At 48.7% G+C, this 20,835-nt stretch overlaps 1 protein-coding gene across 2 annotated transcripts; it reads left to right on the plus strand.

Annotated features, from left to right (window-relative positions):
* The first annotated feature begins 75 nt into the window (after nt 1–75).
* On the plus strand, nt 76–20,278 carry C18H19orf47 (chromosome 18 C19orf47 homolog). 2 transcript variants are annotated; one of them, XM_027941490.2, is made up of 10 exons: nt 76–164; nt 1,875–1,991; nt 4,500–4,551; nt 9,035–9,122; nt 9,219–9,333; nt 10,064–10,145; nt 13,898–14,035; nt 15,350–15,502; nt 17,168–17,238; nt 19,524–20,278. In XM_027941490.2, the coding sequence occupies exons 2-10, from the start codon at nt 1,947–1,949 to the stop codon at nt 20,016–20,018; spliced, it is 1,239 nt and encodes a 412-aa protein (XP_027797291.1). In that variant the 5' UTR covers nt 76–164; nt 1,875–1,946; the 3' UTR covers nt 20,019–20,278. The 2 variants fall into 2 exon arrangements, with proteins under 2 accessions (XP_027797291.1, XP_027797292.1); XM_027941491.2 differs by having other exon boundaries at nt 15,353–15,502.
* The last annotated feature ends 557 nt before the right edge of the window (nt 20,279–20,835 follow it).

The raw sequence follows: 20,835 nt of genomic DNA on the forward strand, positions 1-20,835 counted from the left end.
AGCGGCCCGGCGGGCTAGAGCGGTCGCGAGCGGTCAGTCAGGCTTCCGGTGTTGAGGGCGGGCTTCCGGGGCGGGCGATCCGGGACCAAGGAGGAGTGTCTGACAGTTGGCGCCGCCGGGAGGGTGGGCCGGCTGCGCGAATGGGCGCAGGGCCGGTGGGCCAGGTGAGGCGAGGGTGGGCGGGGGAGGGGGGAGGTGGGCCTGGGCCGGATGCGGTGGGATAGGAGGGAGTACCGGGCTCCACTGGGAGACCCCGAGTGATTTCTTTCTTTTTAGCCTCTGTTTCCTTCTCTGTAGAATGGGGGTCCGAATAGAACTGTAGCACCCACTTCAGGGGTCGAATGCGAAGTGAGCGCTTGCAGGTCACAGCCGCTGCTCAGAGCTTGTACCTAGTGCTCCCTGCCTTTCTATACCACTGTTAGCACTGGTGATGTTTGCGTTGGGCGTAAGAGATTGTTGGACTTGGAAACCTACTGACTTGGGTTCCAGTCCCAGATCCACTGTGTGGCAGTGGGCCCGTGCCTTCACCTCCCTGAAGCGCAGTTTCCTGCGCTGACAGTCTCAATATCATATGGTCATTTTGCAGATTGTGATGAGACGTGTATGTTAAGCATTTAGCATAGCAAGAGCTCAGTAGATTGGGACTATAATGATAATGATTCAGAGAGTCATTGGTGTATCTGGGAATTCCAAAAGGAGGAAGGAATCTCAGAGACAGCAGTAGAAAAAACAGAACCGCATCTGGGAAAATCGACATTCTGCCACTTATTATTTGGCCAGTTTTGTCCAGTCTTGTAGTAAAGATTTTTATTTTTCTTGAAAATGACTGGTGCATGTTCCTTTGTCATTCATTTGAGAAGGAATTCACATTTCTGTTCTAATGGAAACCTAACATTGCTTGCCATGAGAAAAGAAAAAAAAAAAATCTGAAATACAGTGAAAACAAAACAGCCCATTATATTGTAGACAGTGAATGAAATATAATTGAAAAGAGGATAATTTATGTTCTATGAGTCCATGTTGTCAAATCCCATCGACTCCATCAAATTGTTTTTGTTTTTGTTTTTTGGTAGTAATAGGGATTGGACCCAAGGCTCTCCCATGGTAGGCAAATGTTCTACCACTGAGCTATGTGCCAGCTCTTTTACAATTTTTTATGTTGAGACAGGGTCTCGAAAAGCTGCCCAGGCTGGCCTTGAACTTGCAATTCTTCTGCCTCAGCCTCTGGTCAAAAGTCTTGGCATGCAGCTGATGTGTCCCATCCTGAACCTAGCTTACTGAAGATTTATTTTATTTAAGGCACACTTACCACTTGCTGAGTATTGTTCCAAGAGCTTTGAGTTTATTGGCTCATTTAACCCCTCTAACACCTTTAGCAATAGATACTCTTTCTTATTGTACAGTTGAGAAAAATGAGTTCCAGAAAGATTTAGCTACTTGCCCAGGATTAGGAAGAGGTAAAATTGGGATATGTATCCAAATCTAAGAGCTTAGCACATGGAATCTGGTACATGTTATTTAATTGAGTTTTGGGAACTGCCATGTAAAAAATTTCTATTTTGTTAAATTTCAACTCTGAAGAATGCACTGGAAGTGGCTTTTAAGGTGGTAGAGAAAGGTAATTGGGTCCAAGAGGGAATTCCACAGCAATGGGGAAGAATACCAATACTTAAAGGATTCAGATAAGTATTAGCTAAGATCTTGCAAGGACAGACTCATAGTAATACCTTGTTTGGCTAGTAATACCTTTTTTGGCATTAACCACAGTTTGAATTCAATTCCTGGCCCTGCTGTGTGTTGTTGTGTGAACCTTAAACCTACCTCTCTCATGTGAAATTTTTTGACTTTTTTGCTCATTTTTACTTTTTTCCCAGGCTGGCTGTGAGAAGTCACTGACTACATACTCAATTCCTGGCATGTAGGAAGCACTCACAAGGACTTACTCCATGGGCATCGGAATCAAGGAGAACTTGTTTTTGAATCTCAGTAAGGTCAGTTGCTAGATGTGACATTTGACAAATGACTGCTCCTTATGAGTCAGTTTTTTGATTGATTAAAATAGAGCTAATAATAGTCTTTGCTCATGAGGCTATTGCAAGGCAATCAGTATGATGCTTAACTTTGGTCCTGATGCTGTTAGTGCTGGTTTGTGAGTTGCTGACATCTTACAGACATCTTTCCATGCCCTGCTCTTTTTTTTTAATTTTAATTTATTTTTATTTTTTAGTTATCAGTGGACCTTTATTTATTTTTATTTATTTATATGTGATGCTGAGAATCAAACCCAGTGCCTCAAACATGCTAGGCAAATGCTCTATCACTGAGCCACAACCTCAGCCCCATGCCCTGCTCTTTGAGGGATGCATATTGTATTATCTTTGTCCCATGGTAAAATCTAGAAGGGAAAGTGAATATGAGTGTCAGGTGCAGGGCAAAATGATGTCTGGTCATGTTCGTCAATCATGGAATCAGCAGAAGCCAGAAAAGGCCAGGGAAGAGGAGAGAGTCTCACATGTGGGAACTGAGGGAAAGCATCACAAAGTGGGGGACAGCCAACAGAGGGAAGAAGAGCTTGCCAGGAGGATGATGGGAGATAGGTATTATAGGCTCATGTGACATCCTGTGTAGAAACTAGGAGGCAAGCTGGGTTCAGAGGCACATGCCTGTAGTCCCAGCTACTCAGGGAGGGTAAGGCAGGAGGATCACTTGAGCCCAGGTGTTCAAGACCAGCCTGGGCAACATAGTGAGACCCCCAACTCAAAATTAAACAAAACAAAACTGAGACACAGGTAAAGCACCTGATGGAGAGGAAGGCTGCCTGCGAGACCAGGGGATGAGGCTAGGAGGAGCCCTTCCCAGTCCACTTAGTATACACCAAGTCTAGTCTCAGCTCCCTCCCAGGCCTTGGTACATAGCCCACTTTGCCCTCACAGCAGTCCTCTAGAGTAAGTAACATCCAGCCACACCAGTGCACAGATGGGGATCCTGAGACTGGACTGCAGAAGTAACTTGTCAAGGCCACACAGCTAGTAAGTGGTACAGCTGGATTTGAACCCCTTGCAGTCTAGTTCAAGTCTTTACTCTTTTTTTCCCCCCTTTTCTTCTTCTTCTTCTTCTTCTTTTTTTTTTTTTTTTTGGTACCAGTGAGGTACATCCCCAGCCGTTTTTATTTTTTATTTTGAGACAGGGTCTCCATAAGTTGCTGAGGCTTGTGATCCTTCTGCCTCCCCTCCCAAGTTGCTGAGGTTGCGGGTGTGCCGCGCCACCATGCCTGGCTCCAGAGTCCTTACTCTTGACCACTCTGTTATACCCTCAGAATGGAGAGATGAGGGAGAAGCATCAGTGTTGGAACTGGGCCTGGTTGAAGAGGGCAGAGTCAATGGAGAGGGCAGAGGAGATGGAAGAGAGGAAGTAAGTTTGGCCCAAGACAGTGTGGCCAGGTGGTCCTGGAGGCAGGTAGCACATGAGAAAGTAATTTCCTTTAGTTATTTTTCTACACTGCCATTCATGCCTGGAAAGTTTCCATTGGTGCTGATGTGTCTATAATGCCTTTCAGCATCTGCTGGTCTTATCCAAGTGAAAATTGGCTTTCCATTTCCTCTCTGGCCCCCCACCTCTCTGACTAGGCTCCTGCTGTCCTGGCTCGCTCTACTGCAGCCACACTGGCTCCTCATCCTTCAGACCTGCCAGCAGAGCCCCAGTCTTAGGGCACCAGACTCACTGGACCTTCTCTGTAAAACTACACAGCTTGGGCTGGGGTTGTGGCTCAGAGGTAGGGTGCTCGCCTAGCATGCATGAGGCACTGGGTTCGATCCTTAGCACCACATAAAAATAAATAAAGAAATTGTATCCATCTATAACTAAAAAACAAATATGAAAAACAACAACAAAAAACACAGCTTCCTCCCTCCCCTCCTTCAGGTCTCTGTGTCACTTTAGGTCTTCTCTGATTATCCAATTGAAGATTGCGACCGTCCCCTCCCAGGCCCTACATGTTTTCTCCATAACACTGGTAGCTTCCAACACTCTGCACTGTGAGCTGTTTTGCTTGTTGACTCTCGTCTCACTCCCCTGTCTCTGCACATGCTAGGCTCCATATTTTGTTCATCTCAGTATTCTAAGTGCTTCACACGGAGTACATTCGCAGTAAACAACGTGTAAATGGGTGAGTGAACGGCATTTATGAAGAAGATTTTTGGGGCAGGAAGTGTCTTTTTCTGTCCCTGTTCTAATCAGACCTTTGAGGTGTGTGGGATCGGAGCTGTGGACATTTGTTGTCCCTGTGACTTGTCCCAGGCACAAGTGATAGTTGTGGCGGCAGCTCTGTCTGAGCTGACGGTCTGCCAGTTGCTCTAGGCTATTCCTGGACTGTGAGCCCCTAGCCCAGGAATGCTCCTCTGGCAGGCAGGCAGGCAGGCAGGCCGGCCGGCAGGCACTGAGAGAGGGACGTGTGCTCACATGGTGGCGATTCATGGGCCTTCTTTTATTCTCTGTTCCAGGCTCCAGGGAGCAGTGTCTGGCCCAGAAAGACGATGGTCTCAGTGACTATGGGTGAGTCTGTCCTTCTCTGGATGGCCCCCTCTCCCTACTGCCCTTTCTGAGGTATGGCTGGGACGGGGAGGGAGGGAAGGAAACTGGCAGGAACAGCTGTACTCTGACGAAGGTGGGGGGCAGGGCTGGGGCCAGTTCAAGGCTGCCTGCCCCTTCTGTGTATCTGGATCTACTGACTGCATACTTTAGCCATAAAGAACTTGCAGTATGACGTCTGACAGATCTCCTACAGGGCTTCTCAGAGCCTTGGTTTTCTAACCTGTGAAATGGAGATCATAATACTCCTTGCATCCTGGCATTCTGGAGATTACCGCAGGTCATTTCTTGGTCATATGATCTCAACAAATGTTAACTGTTGTGATTTTCATGAGCTGTATCACCTGATTTTCTTTATACTCTGATTTCAGGATTGCCCAGACACAGAAATTACTTGGTAGCTTTGGAGAATCTTGAAATTTACTATACATGTAGTGAAGTACAGGAAACCCATTAACATGATATTTGTTTTGGTACTGGGAATTAAACCCAGGAGTGCTTCTCTGGTCCTTTATTTTATATTTTATTTTTTTGGTGCTGGGGATTGAACCCAGGGCCTTGTGCATGCAAGGTAAGCACTCTACCAACTGAGCTATATCCCCAGCCCACCCTGGTCTTTTTTTAATTTTTAATTTTGAGAGAGTCTTGCTAAGTTGCTGAGGGTCTCTCTAAATTGCTGAGGCTGGCCTTAGACATGAGATCCTCCTCTCAGACTCCTGAGTCACTGGGATCACAGGGATGTGTCACCACACCTGGCTCCCATGTTTTTTTTTTTTTTTAAATATTTATATTGTTAGTTTTGGGTGGACACAATATCTATTTTATTTTTATGTGGTGCTGAGGATGGAGCTTAGTGCCTCATGCATGCTAGGTGAGCACTCCACCATTGAGCCACAACCCTAGCCCTCCCATGGTTTTAAAACAATTAAAAAGCAAATATCTGAAATAATTATAATCCCATTTAAATACAGCATAGAAGCTGACAAAACCAATCCATGACTTTAGAAGGTAGTTGTTGCCCTTGGGAAGGGGTAATAGTGGCAGTAGGAGGATCTGGGATGTTGGGCATATTTTCTTTCTTGGTCAGAGTGCTGGTTACATGGAGTGTTTGGTTTAAGAAAATCTATTGACTTGTGTACCTTTTGGCTTATACATAGTGCAATAGAATGATTGAAAAACCAAACTCCCTCTAACCATCCTTGTCAAGAAGTGTAATATTTTCAGATGCCTCGGGGTCCTGCCTTGGTCCTACCTGCTCCTCCAGGTGGAGTAAACCACTCTCTGATCTTTTCTGGACATATTTCCTTATCTTTCTATTTCTGTGTAGTAGTTTCACCAGTAGAAACCTTTTTATCACTCTCCTGTTCTACAGACTTTTTATCACTCTCCTATTCTACAGACTTTTTTTTTTTTTTCAGTGCTGGGGATTGAACCTAGTGCATGCTAGCAAGCACTCTACCACTGACTGAGCTGCACCCCCAGCCCCAGTCTTAGATTTTAAAATTATGCAATGAAGTCTTCCGTTCTGTGTTCTTTGGTGTCTGACTTCCTTGTTTGAGGGTCATCTCTGTGGCCAAACATAGCTGTTGTCCTTTCTTTTTCGCTGTTGTGTAGTACTTCACTAAGTGACACAGTATATTCATAATGCCACCATCAAGGGTTGGAGCTCTTTCTTTCTTTTTTTTTTTTTTTTAACTTTTTTTTTTTAGTTGTTGATGGACCTTTTATTTATTATTTATTTATTTTTGGTGCTGAGAATCAAGCCCAGCGACACACATATAGGCAAGCACTCTACCACTGAACTACACTCCAGCCCTGCCATGTATATTCTTGTATCTGTCTCCTCCTGGTGTGTACAGCAAACACCCGCTCACCCATTCCTAGATACATTGTTGCTCAGTTAACATTTCTAAAGTGGGGCTACAACTTAACAACCAGCGGCTTATGACAGTTTAATTGGCTGCTTGTTTTCCTTCTTAGTAATAAGTGAGATGATGATATGTGCTGGGTGGGGACATTTGCAGTTTCTTGGACACTGGGTTTCAATAATCTTATGGTTAAAATTTCAGGATTTTCCTCAGGCAGAGAGTTATTTCCAACCTATGTGATGCTTTTTCTCTGCTGAAGAATAGATTAATTAAGATACAATTCATAAACGAGACATTTTACTTATTTAAAGTATACAAATTTAATGGTTTTTACATTCTCTATTCACAGGGCTGTACAGCCACCACCACAGTCAATTTCAAAGCCTTTTTATCACTCTCCAAGGAAACCTCATGCCCATCAGCAGTCACTACTTCTTTTCTCCCAGCTCCTGGCAACCACTAATCTACTTTCTGTCTCTGAATTTGCCTGCTCTAGACATTTGTAGAAATGGAATCATTATGTGGTACTTTTTGCTACATAGACACATTGCCTACTGTGGGCTAATGGCACCCAGAGCCCTGCGTCTTGGCCAGTGGGTAGTGCCTGTTCAAAAGAGTGAAACAGCTCCCTTTTCCTGTGGGCTGGTGGAGGGAGCCTTAAGGTCAGGAAGCCTTGTCTGCTCTCTAACCCCACAGGGCTCAGGCCACTGAAAGACACTGGCTGGGCAGGGTCCTCCTTGGCAAGATGTGACCTAGGGGTCTGTGCCTGAGTCCTGCATGCCACCCATAAAACACCTAATCCTGAGTCTTTTTCTCCACTCTAAGCTTCAGTTGTTTTAAAAGGAAAATGAGTAAAATTATACTAAATCTTTTTTGTTTGGGTACTGGGTAACTACTGAGCCATATCCCCAGCACTTTTTATGTTTTGTTTTGTGACAGGGTCTTGCTAGGTTGCTTAGGGCCTCACTGAGTTGCTGATGCTGGCCTCAAATGCAGTCCTCCTGCCTCAGCCTCCTGAACTGCTGGGATTACAGGCGTGCCCTGCCGTACTTGGCCCAAATCTTTTCTAATCCAAAATAGCATGGATTGTTAGGTGTACTATTATCACCACGAGAAAGAAGTTGCTGGTGAAACTGGCACACCATCAATTATGAGGTAGATCTTCATTTTAGAGGTATTAAAATGTGAAAAAGAAAATGTCTACTTGGAACCCCCCCTTTTTTTTTTTTTTTTGTACCAGAGGATTGAACCCAGGGGTGTTTAACCTACATCCCCAGCCCTTATTGAGACAGGGACTTCCTAAGTTGTTTAGGGCCTCCCTAAACTGCAGAATCTGGTCTTGTGATCCTCCTGCTTCAGTTCTCTGAGCTGCTGGGATTATAGCCACTAAGCCCGCCCTGCAAGGAACCATTGGTCTTGTTGTGTGTTTTTGTTTTTGCAGTGCTGGGAATGATCCCAGAGCTTTAATTGCCTTACCACTGACCCACACCCCCAGCCCTTGGGATCATTGATCTTATCTTCCACCTCGCCTGACAAGTCAGGGTCAGAAAAAGAAGTTTAGGTATTACAATGCTTCATGGCAGAGTCTGCCAGTGGCTCCATGTGTTTTTGTTTTGTTTTGGTTCTGGTGATAGAACTCAGGCCCGGAGCATACTAAGTGTGCTCTCTGCCGCTGAGTTACACCCCCAGCCCGGCTTCATGTTTAGTGGTGGTGAGAGGAGAGAGGAGGACCAGTAGTAATGGTAATGATAAATATAAAAGATGACATGGGTTGAGGAGATCCTCTGGCCAATCACCAGTTGAAGGCCTTTATGTGATTTTTCTCATTGAGTCTGCACAGTGATCCAAGGATGTTGGTGATGCCACCAATAAAATGTCAGTTCCACAAGAGCAGAGACTTCAATTTGTCCCCTGTGGTACTCCCAGTGCTTGGAACAAAACCTGAACTGTCCCAAGTACACAGTATTTTCCCAAATTAATAGATGAAGAAAACAAGGCACTGAGCATTGTTGACTTGCCCAAAGTCCCTTAGTCAAGCAGGAAATGGCAGAGCTGAGACTTGAACCCAGAAGGCAAAGCTTATGCTGGTTCTTTTCATGCCTCTTTCTGAGGCAGGGATGCTTCTGTGACGGGTAGGGTCTTGCTGAAACTTGTGGGCTAGCTCTGTGACCCTTCCTCCTGGGCCTGGGGAGGGGAAGGGAAGAGAACCCCTCATCCCAGGTCTTGCAAATTAGTCATTGACCAAGTGCCTGCAATGCTGTGGCAGCTTGAGGGCAGGGCAGAGCTGTGAGGAGAAGGTGGAGAGCTTGGGAGCTCTGTTCCTGGTTAGCTTTGTGCCCTGGGGTGGGTTGCCCAACCTCTCCAGCCTAGGTTTTGTTTCCTCCTTGGCAGGTGGGGGAATCTCAATAGTGTTTAAGTCGGGTGGTGAGGGGACAGTTTCCTTCCTTGGTGTGTGCACTCAGTGGGAGGCCTGGCAGGTGATGCGCTCTGAATCTCAGGGAGCCACTGCCGTTGGGGTTCTGCTGCTGCTCTTCCCTCAAGAGAATCACGAGAATAACAAGCTCTGTTCAACTCCCCAGCCACCTCTGAGTGGATCCAGTTCTTTAAGGAAGCTGGCATTCCTCCAGGACCTGCTGTTAATTATGCTGTGATGTTTGTGGATAATAGGTGAGGTGACTTGAGGGGACAGGGCTGATCTTGGGTGGGGGGAGGCAGGGAGCTGGCTGGCCCACTTTGGGCCTCACTGCTGACCCTCCTCTGCAGGATCCAAAAGAGCATGCTGTTAGATCTCAACAAGGAAATCATGAATGAGCTGGGCGTGACTGTGGTGGGTGACATCATTGCCATCCTAAAGCATGCCAAGGTGGTACACCGCCAGGTGGGTGCTCTGCCTGGCCCTCTGGGTTTAGCATGGAGGGCAGTTGCAGATCTAGCAGGAGACCTGGCAGCACAGCAGGGGGACTTGGGTTCTGAAGCTGATTCAGCCATTTGCTCTGTGACATTAACTTATGGCCTAACCTCTCTGTGTCTTATGTACTCTGCCTATAAAGAGCAGAGAGGTAAACCTATCTTGAAGTGTGGCTGTGTTAGGCTAGCACAGTGTACTCTGCCTGAAGCAGAGCCTCAGTAAAGGTTCTAACTTTTATCATTATTGTGAATTCGTACCTTCCCCATACTCATCATTTATTTCTAGAACTTTATCTGTCCCCATGACAGCAGGGTTTTGTTTTGTTTTGCTTTGATTTTGCAGTGCTGGGGTGGAACCAAGGGCCTTGTGCATACCAGGCAAGCGCTGTACCACTGAGCTACACCCGAATCCCAACCCTGACACTTTTTTTGGGGGGGGGAGATTGAACACAGGGTCTTGTGCAAGGCAATCACTCTGCCACTGAGCTGCATCCGCAGCCCTCTTCTGGATGTTTTAAAGAGTACTGGTCAGATACTTTGTGGGATGTCCCTCGGTTTGGGTGTGCATGGTGCATTTTCCTGGTCACGAATGAAATGTTTGAGCATCCCTTCTCTGGCAGTCAGGTTCTGATCCTTCTCCAAGTTGCTCGGATCTCTGTCCCTGGTTCTGTTGTGTTAACCCAGGTGCCTGTTTTTTACAGGACATGTGTAAAGCTGCCACTGAGTCAGTGCCCTGCAGCCCCAGCCCGCTCCCAGGAGAACTTCGCCGTGGTGCCTCTAGTGGTGAGTCTCATTTATTCAGGCCTCTTTTGCTCTTCACACTCTGTCAGCAAAGAGGACACACCTGGTTATCCATCGCATCACTTCTGAATTTTGCAGTGGTGGAAGCAAAGCCGTCTCGAACCCTCTTTTCTTTTTTGCATGACTGGGGATCTAGTCCAGGAGCCCTCTGCCATTGAGCTACACCTGCAGCCCCTTTTATTATTTTGAGACAGGATCTTGCTAAGTTGCCCAGACTGGCCTCCTCCCTCAGCTTCCCAAGTTGCTGGGATTATAGGCATGGGCCACAGTGCCCAGCCATCTGCAGCCCTCTTTAAGGGAGAGAAATAAACTGGGAAGTGAGTGGCTGTTCTTATAGTGTGTTCTTATTCACTGTGGACATGTTCCAGGGTGCCCAAAAGCAATCTAAGAGGTAGAAGCAAAGCCATCTCAGGCCCTCTTTTCTTTTTTGCAGGACTGGGGAATCTAGTCCAGGGGGCCCTCTGCCATTGAGCTACACCTCCAGCCCTTTTTATTGTTTTGAGACAGAGTTAGGCCCCAGATGTGTGTAAAGCACATCTTTAGTCTCTGCTTGCATAATATTTGCTCTTCCCAACTGGCCAGCATAATAAGCACCTTGTGCTAAGGCCAGAATCACTGTAGGCAGCGCCAACTCAAAGGCATGAATTCAGGGAAGCTGAACAAATCGGTGATTATTTTTACAATAGTCCCACAACATATATGCAGAAAAAGGTTTGATCATAATGGTACAGCTGAATGACTTATGTGTAGGACACCCGTGTTGCCAGCATCCAAATGCAGAAACACAAACATGACCAGCCTCCTAGAATCCCCCTTGAGGTCCTCTCAGTCACTTCCCCTTTCTGGGGCATCACTGCCTTGATTTCTAATAGCATAGAGTAGTTTTGCCAGTCTTTCAAATCTTTAATGAGGACATTTTTTATACCTTTCTGAATATTGTTAATAGTTTAGCCAGGTGTGGTGGTGCATCACCTTTAATCCCAGCTACTTGGAAAGTTGAGGCAGTAGGATACTAAGTTCAAAGCCTGCCTGGGCAACCTAGTGAGACTGTGTCTCAAAAATAAAAAGTGGGGGTTGGGGTTATGGCTCAGTGGTAGAGCGCTTGCCTAGCATATGTGAGGCACTGGATTTGATTCTCAGCACCACATATAAATAAATAAAGTCCATTGACAACTAAAAAAATATCTTAAAAATAAAATAAAATAAAACAAAAAATAAAAAGGGCTGACGGTGGAGCTCAGTGGTAGAGTACTTGCCTGGCAAGTGCAAGGCCCTAGGTTCAAGTCCCTAGTACTACCAAAACAAAGTTTAAAAAATGAGAACACATATAGTGAAGAACTAGTGAAGAAAGTAGGCAATTAAGAAGAGAAGGGGTAACAGGCAAAGAAAGAAAGAAAAGGGTGTGGAAGAGCTCTCCAAGCAGCATTCCCACTAAGATCACTTGTATGCATTTCCTAGCATCCGTCACTTGTGTCTCTCTGGTGCAGGAGGGAGGACAGTTCATTGTTCTCTGACATCCTGACTCAACTCAATTTCAATGGAAAACCAGGCAGACTGGAGCATGCCTGTAGTCCAGCAACTTGGGAGGCTGCAGCAGGAAGATTGCTCTAGCCCAGCAGTTCAAGGCCAGCCTGGGAAACATAATGAGAGACCGTCTCAAAACGAAAATAAAGCAAAAATTCAGTGGAGCCAAGACAGAGTGTTTCACCTCCACCCAAACAGTGCTTAACTGTCATGATGATAAAGCAGCAGGTCCCTGGCCTCTGTCGGCAATATACTTCCCTCTGTGTCAATACAAGAAGTGTGGCCATCTTAGCTGCCTTCCTTTTATTGTAAAAGTTCCTGATCATGGTGCACCTGGCCAGGTACAATGCTGTGAGTGGAGGCTCTCCTGGGGCAGATTCTACACAGCCCAAGAGTTTGTAGCTGCTGGTCATAACGCCACCCCATCCAGCTGAAGGAAGAGCTGGAGAGATGTCTCTGGGAAATTGACCCTGGGTATATACCAGAGCCTTAGCAGAGAAGAGACCAGGGCTGGAACCAGGCATTTCTCTCCAGAGAGGAAGGCGGTCTGATAGGACCAGGACATTGGTGTGTGCATGTGTGGTACTAGGGATTGAACCCAGGGTTTCTCTACCACTGAGCTACATTCCCAGCCCTTTTTACTTTTTTATTTTAAGACAGGGTCTCACTAAGTTGCTCAGGCTGACCTCAAGCTTGCAATTCTCCTGCCTCGTCCTCTTAGTTGCTGGGATTATAGGTGTGCACCACCATGCCCAGCTCTAGTCCTAGGACTTTGAGGAACTAATATTGCTCTGCCTCCAGACTTGGGTGCTGGGTATGTGAGGATCATCTTTTGTTAAATGGTCTGGGTAGGTTTAATTTAGTTTTCTATATGTTATAGTTATTATTTTAAAAAAAAGAAAGCAATAGGTAATTATAGCAGTGCATTGAGGGTCATTATGGGAGAGAAAGTTCCTATAGGAAAAGAAGATGACTTTGGGAGGGTAGTGAGACAAAATACTGAAGTCTGGGAATGGGGATGTAGCTCAGAGGTAAAGTGCTTGCCTAGCAAGCACGAGGCCCTGGGTCCATCCCTAGCACCTGGAAAACATCAACACACAATCTGAAAGCCAGTTGGCAGAAAGTAGGGGTTGAGGTGAGGCTTCTGGGACTAGTCAGAAAGTAATGGCAGCATGAAGACTTTCCCCCTTCCCTCCCCTGCAGCGGCTCCCCAAGAGCTCTTGAAACCCATGCCCTAGAGCTAGCAGCAACAAACCCCAGGCAAGACCATCTTCTTCATTCTGGGGCCGGCCCTCCCGTTGGCATGCTGTAGCTCCCACCCTCGCACCCCAGGCATCCCCGCTCCTGCTTCACAGGCGACAGACTACCAGAGACTGCCCACCCATCACCAGAGGGAGGCCACCTCTTTCTTGCCCCAGCACAACTAGAGCCAACCCCATTGCTCAGAGCCTGGCTGAGTGACTCCCCTCCCTGAGTCCTGATCCTTCATCTGTAGAATTGGTTCGAAGGGGTTCCTTTCTAGTGGGCATGTTGGTGTTTTCAGCGACGGGTTCATCTCTTCAGAAGACTTCACTGTGGACATATGAAGGGTAGAAACCACTTTAGGTACTGGGGACCCAGCGGTTAGCAGACCATGTCTCCTCACAGACTCTTGGTTTTGTGCGGGAGTCCACCAGTAAACAGATATAACTGACTGTCAAGCAGAGTTGAGGGCTACAAGAACAAGAAAGCATAGGGTGGGTCAGGGCGATAGAGGTGACGGATGCTGACCCAGAGTTGCCACTGAGAGGAGTCCTGAGTGAAGAGAAAGCCAGCCTGTCGGTGCTTGGGGAGCAGCATTCTAGCCAGAAGGAACAGAGAGTGCCCAGGAGGCTCCCGCTTGCCAGGTGAGGAAGTTCCTGGAGACTGGCACGGCTGAGGAGCGTGGGGAGGGGAGGAGTGAGCTCAGCCCAGGGCTGGGCACCTGATGGGCGAGGTGTGGTAGAAACGAGTCTGGTCCGGGGCACTGGGAGGGGTGAGCTTCACAGGGAAGGTGAAGCCCTCCTCCAAGCATCCCTATTATGAGGAGAGTGCGGCCACAGGGTGACACGGGCTGCCCCTTCCTTGTGCTGTCCAGTGCCAGCCTTCTCCACTCTGGCTCTGAGGCTGCTGGATTCAGGCCTTCCTCCCAGGGCCCCGCCTGACTGGACCCCCCTCTTTTCTCCCCTCAGCTGCCTCCCGAATGATCGCCAACAGCTTGAACCGAGACTCCCCGCCCAGCACTCCCACCAGACGGTCAGACACCAGCACTTCCAAGATCTCTGTCACTGTGTCCAACAAGATGGCAGCAAAAAGTGCCAAGGCTGCTGGTGAGGGACTTGGGCAGGTGGTGGGCAGAGCTGGAGGTGAATATGTGTTGACAGAAGGTATTTAGGGGGGTCATATCCCCAATATTGCAAGGTTCTTTGAAGGCTACAGGGGCTACAAAACCTTTGAACTTAAGTCACCTCTGTGAACTTGGTCAAGTCACCACACCTCTGTAGGGCTCACTTCACGTCTCCAACTGGGAGGATGGTGGGCAGTGCTCAATGGCATGTTGGCGCAGGTGTGCATTGCTCTTGTCACTCAGTGGCTCAGTCTTTTTTAGCAGCCATTCACTGAGCCCCACTAGTGCTGGACCCTGTGCTTAGTGCCTGGGTCAAAGGTAAAGAACCTACTGCCTCCTTCCAGCTGTCAGTCTGAGCCTGTAACCCTGTGTGTCTGTAACCCTCTGGGCTTCCCATTTCTGAAAATGAAGCCCACCCTTGTCCCATGGTCTCCTAGGGCCCTGCGTGGGTTGGACTCATCTCTTGCATCTCCTCTGCATGCTCTGGCTCAGTGCCTCTCCGGCCTCCTTCTAACAGTGGACCTCTGCCCCTCACATTCTGTGGGCATCCTCCTCAGGCTTCTCCACGATTGCCCTGTGTTCCTCTTCCCAGTCTCACCTTGAGAGCTGGGAGTGGGACTCGAACCTTTGGACACCAAGATCTGCCCTACTCCTGTGCCTTGGTTGGCCCTGGCCCCACAGTGTGGTGTCATAGGCACTGTGGAAGCTGAGGCCCAGGGGGGACTGCGGGTTTCCCAGGCCAGTTCCATCGTACTCTTCCCACCTCTATCACATGGGCTCCCCTTTGCCTGTTTTTTTTGGAAGCCTCACCCCCTTTTGGCCTTGATTTGTGTGCCACAAATAAGAAGGCTACCATTAGTTTATAAGGTGTTGAAATAATGGTGACTGGCTCTTTCACCTCTTGACACATTGAGGAATTCTTTTTTTTTTAATTGAAGTGTAATTTAGTTATGCACAATGCCTAAGTGATACATATACAGCTGTATTAGTTGTCATAAAATGAGCATTAAAAAAGGGGGGGGGAAGCACAGTTGTGAAAGTGTAGACCCTTCCCTTCACCCAGAAGGATCCCCATCTGAGGGCTTTTGGGCTGGATTTGGGTGAATCACAGAGAGCCTGGGTGCCCCCGATGTCTGGAGATCCCGAGTGCCTTCTGTGACCTTGTGACACCCAGACCTTTGAGTTCCTCAGGGCTCAGTTGGTGGTGATGGGGCCAATAAGGGGTCCAGTCATGCAAATATGGAAATAAAGAACATATGTGCCCTTTGCCTAAAGTCTAACCCTAACCCTCCCCTAGCAGCCCTAGCCCGCAGGGAGGAGGAAAGCCTGGTTGTTCCCACCAAGCGTCGCCGCGTCACTGCTGAGATGGAGGGGAAATACATCATCAACATGCCCAAAGGTACCACCCCCCGGACCCGCAAGATCCTGGAGCAGCAGCAGGCAGCAAAAGGTACTGACCTGTGTGTCCTGGAGACTGTGGGTCTCCTGGCTACGTCGCACAACACCCATCATGGCCTGCAGGTGGGGGCTGAGAAGTAGACTAATGGACTTAGGGGACCTTGGGCCAAGGAGATGCAACAGTGGCCATAGAGGAGGGGAACACATCACCTGTGTCCTGTCGTCCTGCAGTTAGTGTAGCCAGGCTCCTGAGGGGCAGGGGCAAGGAGTCAGTGATGGCTGCCTGTGAAGTGAATGACCCTGCCTGAGTGAGAGCAGGTGCCCCAAAGTGAGCATTGTCATTGTGAGCCAGGGAAGTTAGACTGAGAGTCAGTGCAAGCAGGGGCTGGTAGCATGGAGATGTACTTTGTTATGGTAGCATTGTTTTAGGATGTTGTGTTTGAGGCCAGGTACAATGGCACACTCCTGTGATCCCAGTGACTTGGGAGGCTGAGGCAGGAAGATCACAAGTTCAAAGCCATCTTAGTAATATAGTGAGGCCCTAAGAAACCTAGCAAGACCCTGTCTCAAAATTTACAAAAAGGACTGGGGATGTGGCTATGTGGCTCAGTGGTTAAGTGCCCTTGGGTTCAATTCCCAGTACCAAAAGAATAGAAGAATGTTACGTTTGTTCTTATAGAAAAACTTTCAGGTGGGGCAGAATCATACAGTAAAAAGACTTTCCCATCATTTCTGTATCCCATGGTTGCTGTTAACCTGTTTAGGGTAACATCTGTGAACTTGTGTGTATCTGCTCACATATGGACATTTTTTTCTTTTTAAACACAAATAGCATCATCTTACTTTTTTATTTATTTGTTTATTTTTGGTACTGGGGATTGAACCCAGAGCCTCAAGCATGCTTGCCAAGTGCTCTACTACTGAGCCACGTCTCCAGCCCTTGTAGAAATTTTATGTTGGGGGCTGGGGTTTTAGCTTGGTGGTAGAGCACTTGCCTAGCACGTATGGGGCACTGGATTTAATCCTCAGCACCACATAAAAATAAAATGAATAAAAATAAAGGTTTTCTGTCCATCTACAACTAAAAATGTGTTTAAAAATAAATTTATGTTGAGATGGTGTCACTAAGATGTCGAGATTGGTCTTGAACCTGTGATTCTCCTGTCTCAGCTTCCTGAGTCTCTGGGATTACAGGTGTGTACACTGTGCCTGGTTCCTCATCATTATTGTTTTTTTAAAATTTGTTCTAATTAGTTATACTCTTCATTCGGTTTTAATGGCCATTTATTTCCGTGGTATTTGTGAACCATGATTTGGTAAACATTCTGTTGGTGGAGATTTAGGTTATTATTTGCTGAGAGAACTCATTACCATTCATCAGAGTCTCCTAGGACCCATGATCCCCAAAGAGAAAGGAACAAATAGGAGTTAAGGACTCTCCCTACACACATTTCATGAATTTGTACTAAGGAGTAAGGAGTCTAGGGTGTCAGGGTGTCAGTTTGCGATTATCTTTCCCACACTGACTCTAGCTGGTGTGAGGGTGAGGGTCAACAGTGGCCAATAGTGCGGGTGTACAGCTCACTTAGCTGTAGTGGAGCTGACTAGAGTCTGCTGGCCTTGTCGTCCCTGCCTCAGGGTCTGCATTGCTCAGCCTGGGCCTGGGCCTGCAGGGCTGCTGGGCAGGTGCTGTCTCATGGCCTCTCTTCCCTCACAGGTGTCCACAGAAAGTCCGTGTTTGACCGCCTCGGTGCTGAGAGCAAGGCAGACACGACGACGGGGAATAAAGTGAGTTGGCAAAGGTGGAGCCTCGTGGGGCTTGAAAGCTCTTGTCTTCCTGGATGTTGTTCCTAATGCTCCTGCATCTCGCCCCTTATGGGCCCCAGCACGGGCTCCCCACCTTCCCAGGCTGCTCCCTTCTTTGCTTGGGTGGCTTTCCCCTTTGTCTTCTGCCCCTGTGTCTGTCTGTAGTCTGTCTATCTGTCTGTCTGTCTGTCTCTCTCTCTCTCCCTCTCTCTCTCTCTTTCCAGCTCCAGTCCTAATCTGTCCTGATTTCTGCCGGTCGTTTCCTGTTCTCACCAACCCAAACTGTCCTCAGCATCTTCCCCCAAAGTCACTCCTCTTCTAGGACCCCTTCTTAGGGATGTCCCCCTCCTCCATTCCAGTTAGTCCTTGAATTGGGTAACTGTCTTTCTCTACCTCTGCTGCCACTTCTTCCTGCCTGGATGGGGTGACAGCCACCTAACTGGTTTCACACAGCTGCCGTTAACCCCCTCCAGCCCCTGTCTCCCCAACGGCAGGGTGTGCTGCCCACAGGATGGGCTGGCTTCCTCCTCTGCTGGAAACCCCTCTGAGGCTTTTCCCTGTCCCTGTGACGAAGCCCACTGTCTTGTAGTGGGCTGCAATTCCCTGGGACGCAGGCATGGAGTATGTTTTGGAGCATACCCTGGATTGCGCTGTGGCTGGCCATGTCACCTTGGCCATTCACTTAGGCCCTTTGTGCCTCAGGTTCTCATCTATACAGTACCAGCTCAAAGGGTGGTCATGAGGCATGAGTCAGATAATCCCTGCATGGTGCAAGGGCATGGGTGTGTAATGAGCCGATGTCACCTTTGCTGATCTGTGGGTCCTTGGCTCTTTCTGCTTCCTCACTCCCTTGCTCACCAGGTGCCACTGCTCTGGCTGTCTCTCACCTCCTCTTACCACTGGGATGATAATCACTCTTAGGGTCATGTGGCTGAGGGATCCAGCCAGGTGGAGGCATCCCTGTGCTCATCCATCCTGCAGGGTGCCTGGCTGTGGAGCTGGAGTTTGGAGTCCCTCTGAACTCTAAGCAGGGTTGAGCTGCCCCTAGCTCCTCCCCTCCCGTGTTCTTCTGTTGTATAAATTATGGGTTTATTTGAGCCAGTAAGGCAGGGAAGCTGCTTTTCTGGGAACTCCTGGGTGAAATTTCCCAGTTTGAGAAAGCCTCAGGATCAAACACAGCCACCCGGAGGTGGGGAGATGGGCATAACCTGCCAAGCACCCAATAACCTGTTTACCTCAAGATCCCTGCCTTTGAATCCTTCCCCTTAAATAAAGGATTGGAGCCTTTTTCAGTTGTTCAGTTCCAGTTCCTAGCTGGGCTGGAAGACCCATCAAGCACCCCCTTTTAAATCTGATTTCTGGCTGGCTTTGTCTTTCTTTCTTTTTCTTTTTTTTTAATTGTAGTTGAACACAATATCTTTATTTTATTTACTTTTATGTGGTGCTGAGGATGGAACCCAGTGCCTCACATGGGCTAGGTGAGCACAATCCCAGCCCCTGTCTTTATTTCTTACTGATTATTTCAGACTTTTATTTTCCCAGGTGGCTCACACCTCCGAGCGGGAATCTGCGCTACTGGGGTGCTGGTAACCCTGGCATACTCTTCCTCACAGAACACCTCACTGTCATACTTGCAGTTATTTATTTATTTATTTTTAATATTTATTTTTTTAGGTGTAGGTGGACACAACACAATACCTTTATTTTTATGTGGTGCTGAGGATCGAACCCGGGTTCCGCCCATGCTAGGCGAGCAATCTACCGCTGAGCCACAATCCCAGCCTCATACTTGCAGTTATTGCTGTCATACTTTGGAGCCAAGCCTGTCTTCCCCACTGGACTGTGAGCCCCTTGAGAGCAGGTCTGGAACTGCTCTGTATCCCCAGCATTGCTTGGTCTAGGGCCAGGCCCCAGAGTTGGGGCTCAAGATATATTTGCTGAATAAATGACCGAGTGACTTTTCCCCATGCTCATCTGTAGACCCCGCCCGTGTCGTCCCTCTGTGCGGCACACCCTGTTCCTTCCCTGCTTTATTGGACCCTTTCTTTTACCATTCAGATCTCAGACCAGCTGCGTCCTCGTCCAGGGAGCCTTCCTGAACTTCCAGGCAAGGTCTCGTGCTTTCTCTGGGCTTCCTACTCCCTGTCATCTCCACCCCATGCTGTCACCACCATCTGACTGATGGGTGTTTCTTCCAGCATTGAGTTCCAGGAAGGCAGTGTGTTGAGTGACTACATGACTCACTGTCCTATCTCTGATGTCCACAGCCCACGGGAGTTTTCAGTCGCCTCGGGGCCACTCCAGAGATGGATGAGGATTTGGCATGGGACAGCGACAACGACAGCAGCAGCTCTGTCCTGCAGTATGCTGGGGTCCTGAAGAAGCTAGGACGGGGCCCAGCCAAGGCCAGTCCCCAGCCAGCACTGACTGTCAAAGCCAAGGCCACAAGCTCAATGACAACGACGGCTGCCCCAACACTGCGGCGCCTGACGCTTTCCTCACGCCCTGGGCTGGAGAGGAAGCCGGAGTCCCTGTCCAAAGTCAGCATCATCCAGAGACTGGGCAAGGCCACTCTTGTGCCTGAGGCCCAGGACAGCCAGGTCACAAGCACCAAGAGTAAGTCCTCGGCTGAGGTCAAGGTCACCATTAAGAGGACTCTGGTGGGGCCCCGGGGGAGCAGCTCCACTGAGGGCCTTGGTGCCCAGATGGACCATGCAGGCACTGTGAGCGTGTTCAAAAGACTGGGCCGCAGGACCTTCTAGCCCACATGCGGGGCGGGGTGCAGATGGCAGAATTGCCGGCCTGTGTCCGGCCCCTCTTCAGGCTCCTGGTCCCTTCAGAGCCTTCCTCGAGGGCCTGTCCGCCCACCTGCCAGCTCCTGGTGACACTGCTTGTCTCCCTCAGGCACTCACACTGGGCCTGAGCACTCTGAGGAATTGCCCATAGTTCCTGGTCTGGCTGGTCACTGGCCTGGCTTTGCCTGCTATGGGACTTCCCTTCTCTCCTGCCCTCTGTTCTCCGCTCTCTGGCCATGGCCTTGGCAGAATCCACTTTTCTACCTCTTCCAAGTGCCAAGTGCCATCATCTTTCCTGTGACCCCTTCCTCCCTCTCAGCAGCACTTGCTGCCTCAAACTCCAGCTCCTTAGCTCCCTGTTCCCCTGCCCACGCTCAAAGTGGGTGTCCCCCGGGGGTCTCCCTTCTCCTGGCACCCAGCCTTTCTCCCTCCTCTGCCCCTCCCCATTGCTGTAACTCCTCTCTTTCTTCCTCTTCACTCTGTTCATTTCTCTTCTGTTTTCTGTCCCCGTGGCAAGGCCCGACTGTCCGCTGCGTCCTGCCTGACCCTCCTGCACCTCCGGCCTCCCAGCGGCCCCCTCGTCGACGGTGGCGTCGAGCCTGTAGAGACTGTTAGCTGCCCTCCACGCCCAGGCTGGAGGGACTTCCCAGGCCCTGGGCTACTGCTGGGGCACCTCCATTTTCCTGCCCTGGGCATCTTTTTCTCTAAAAGTCTGTGGTGGGTGGTGGGCAAGAGGCATTGGGAAGGGAGGCCAGTTTGGAGAGAGAAGACAACAGCTGATTTA

Source organism: Marmota flaviventris, chromosome 18, assembly GCF_047511675.1.
Source record: "Marmota flaviventris isolate mMarFla1 chromosome 18, mMarFla1.hap1, whole genome shotgun sequence".
Lineage (NCBI taxonomy): Eukaryota > Metazoa > Chordata > Mammalia > Rodentia > Sciuridae > Marmota > Marmota flaviventris.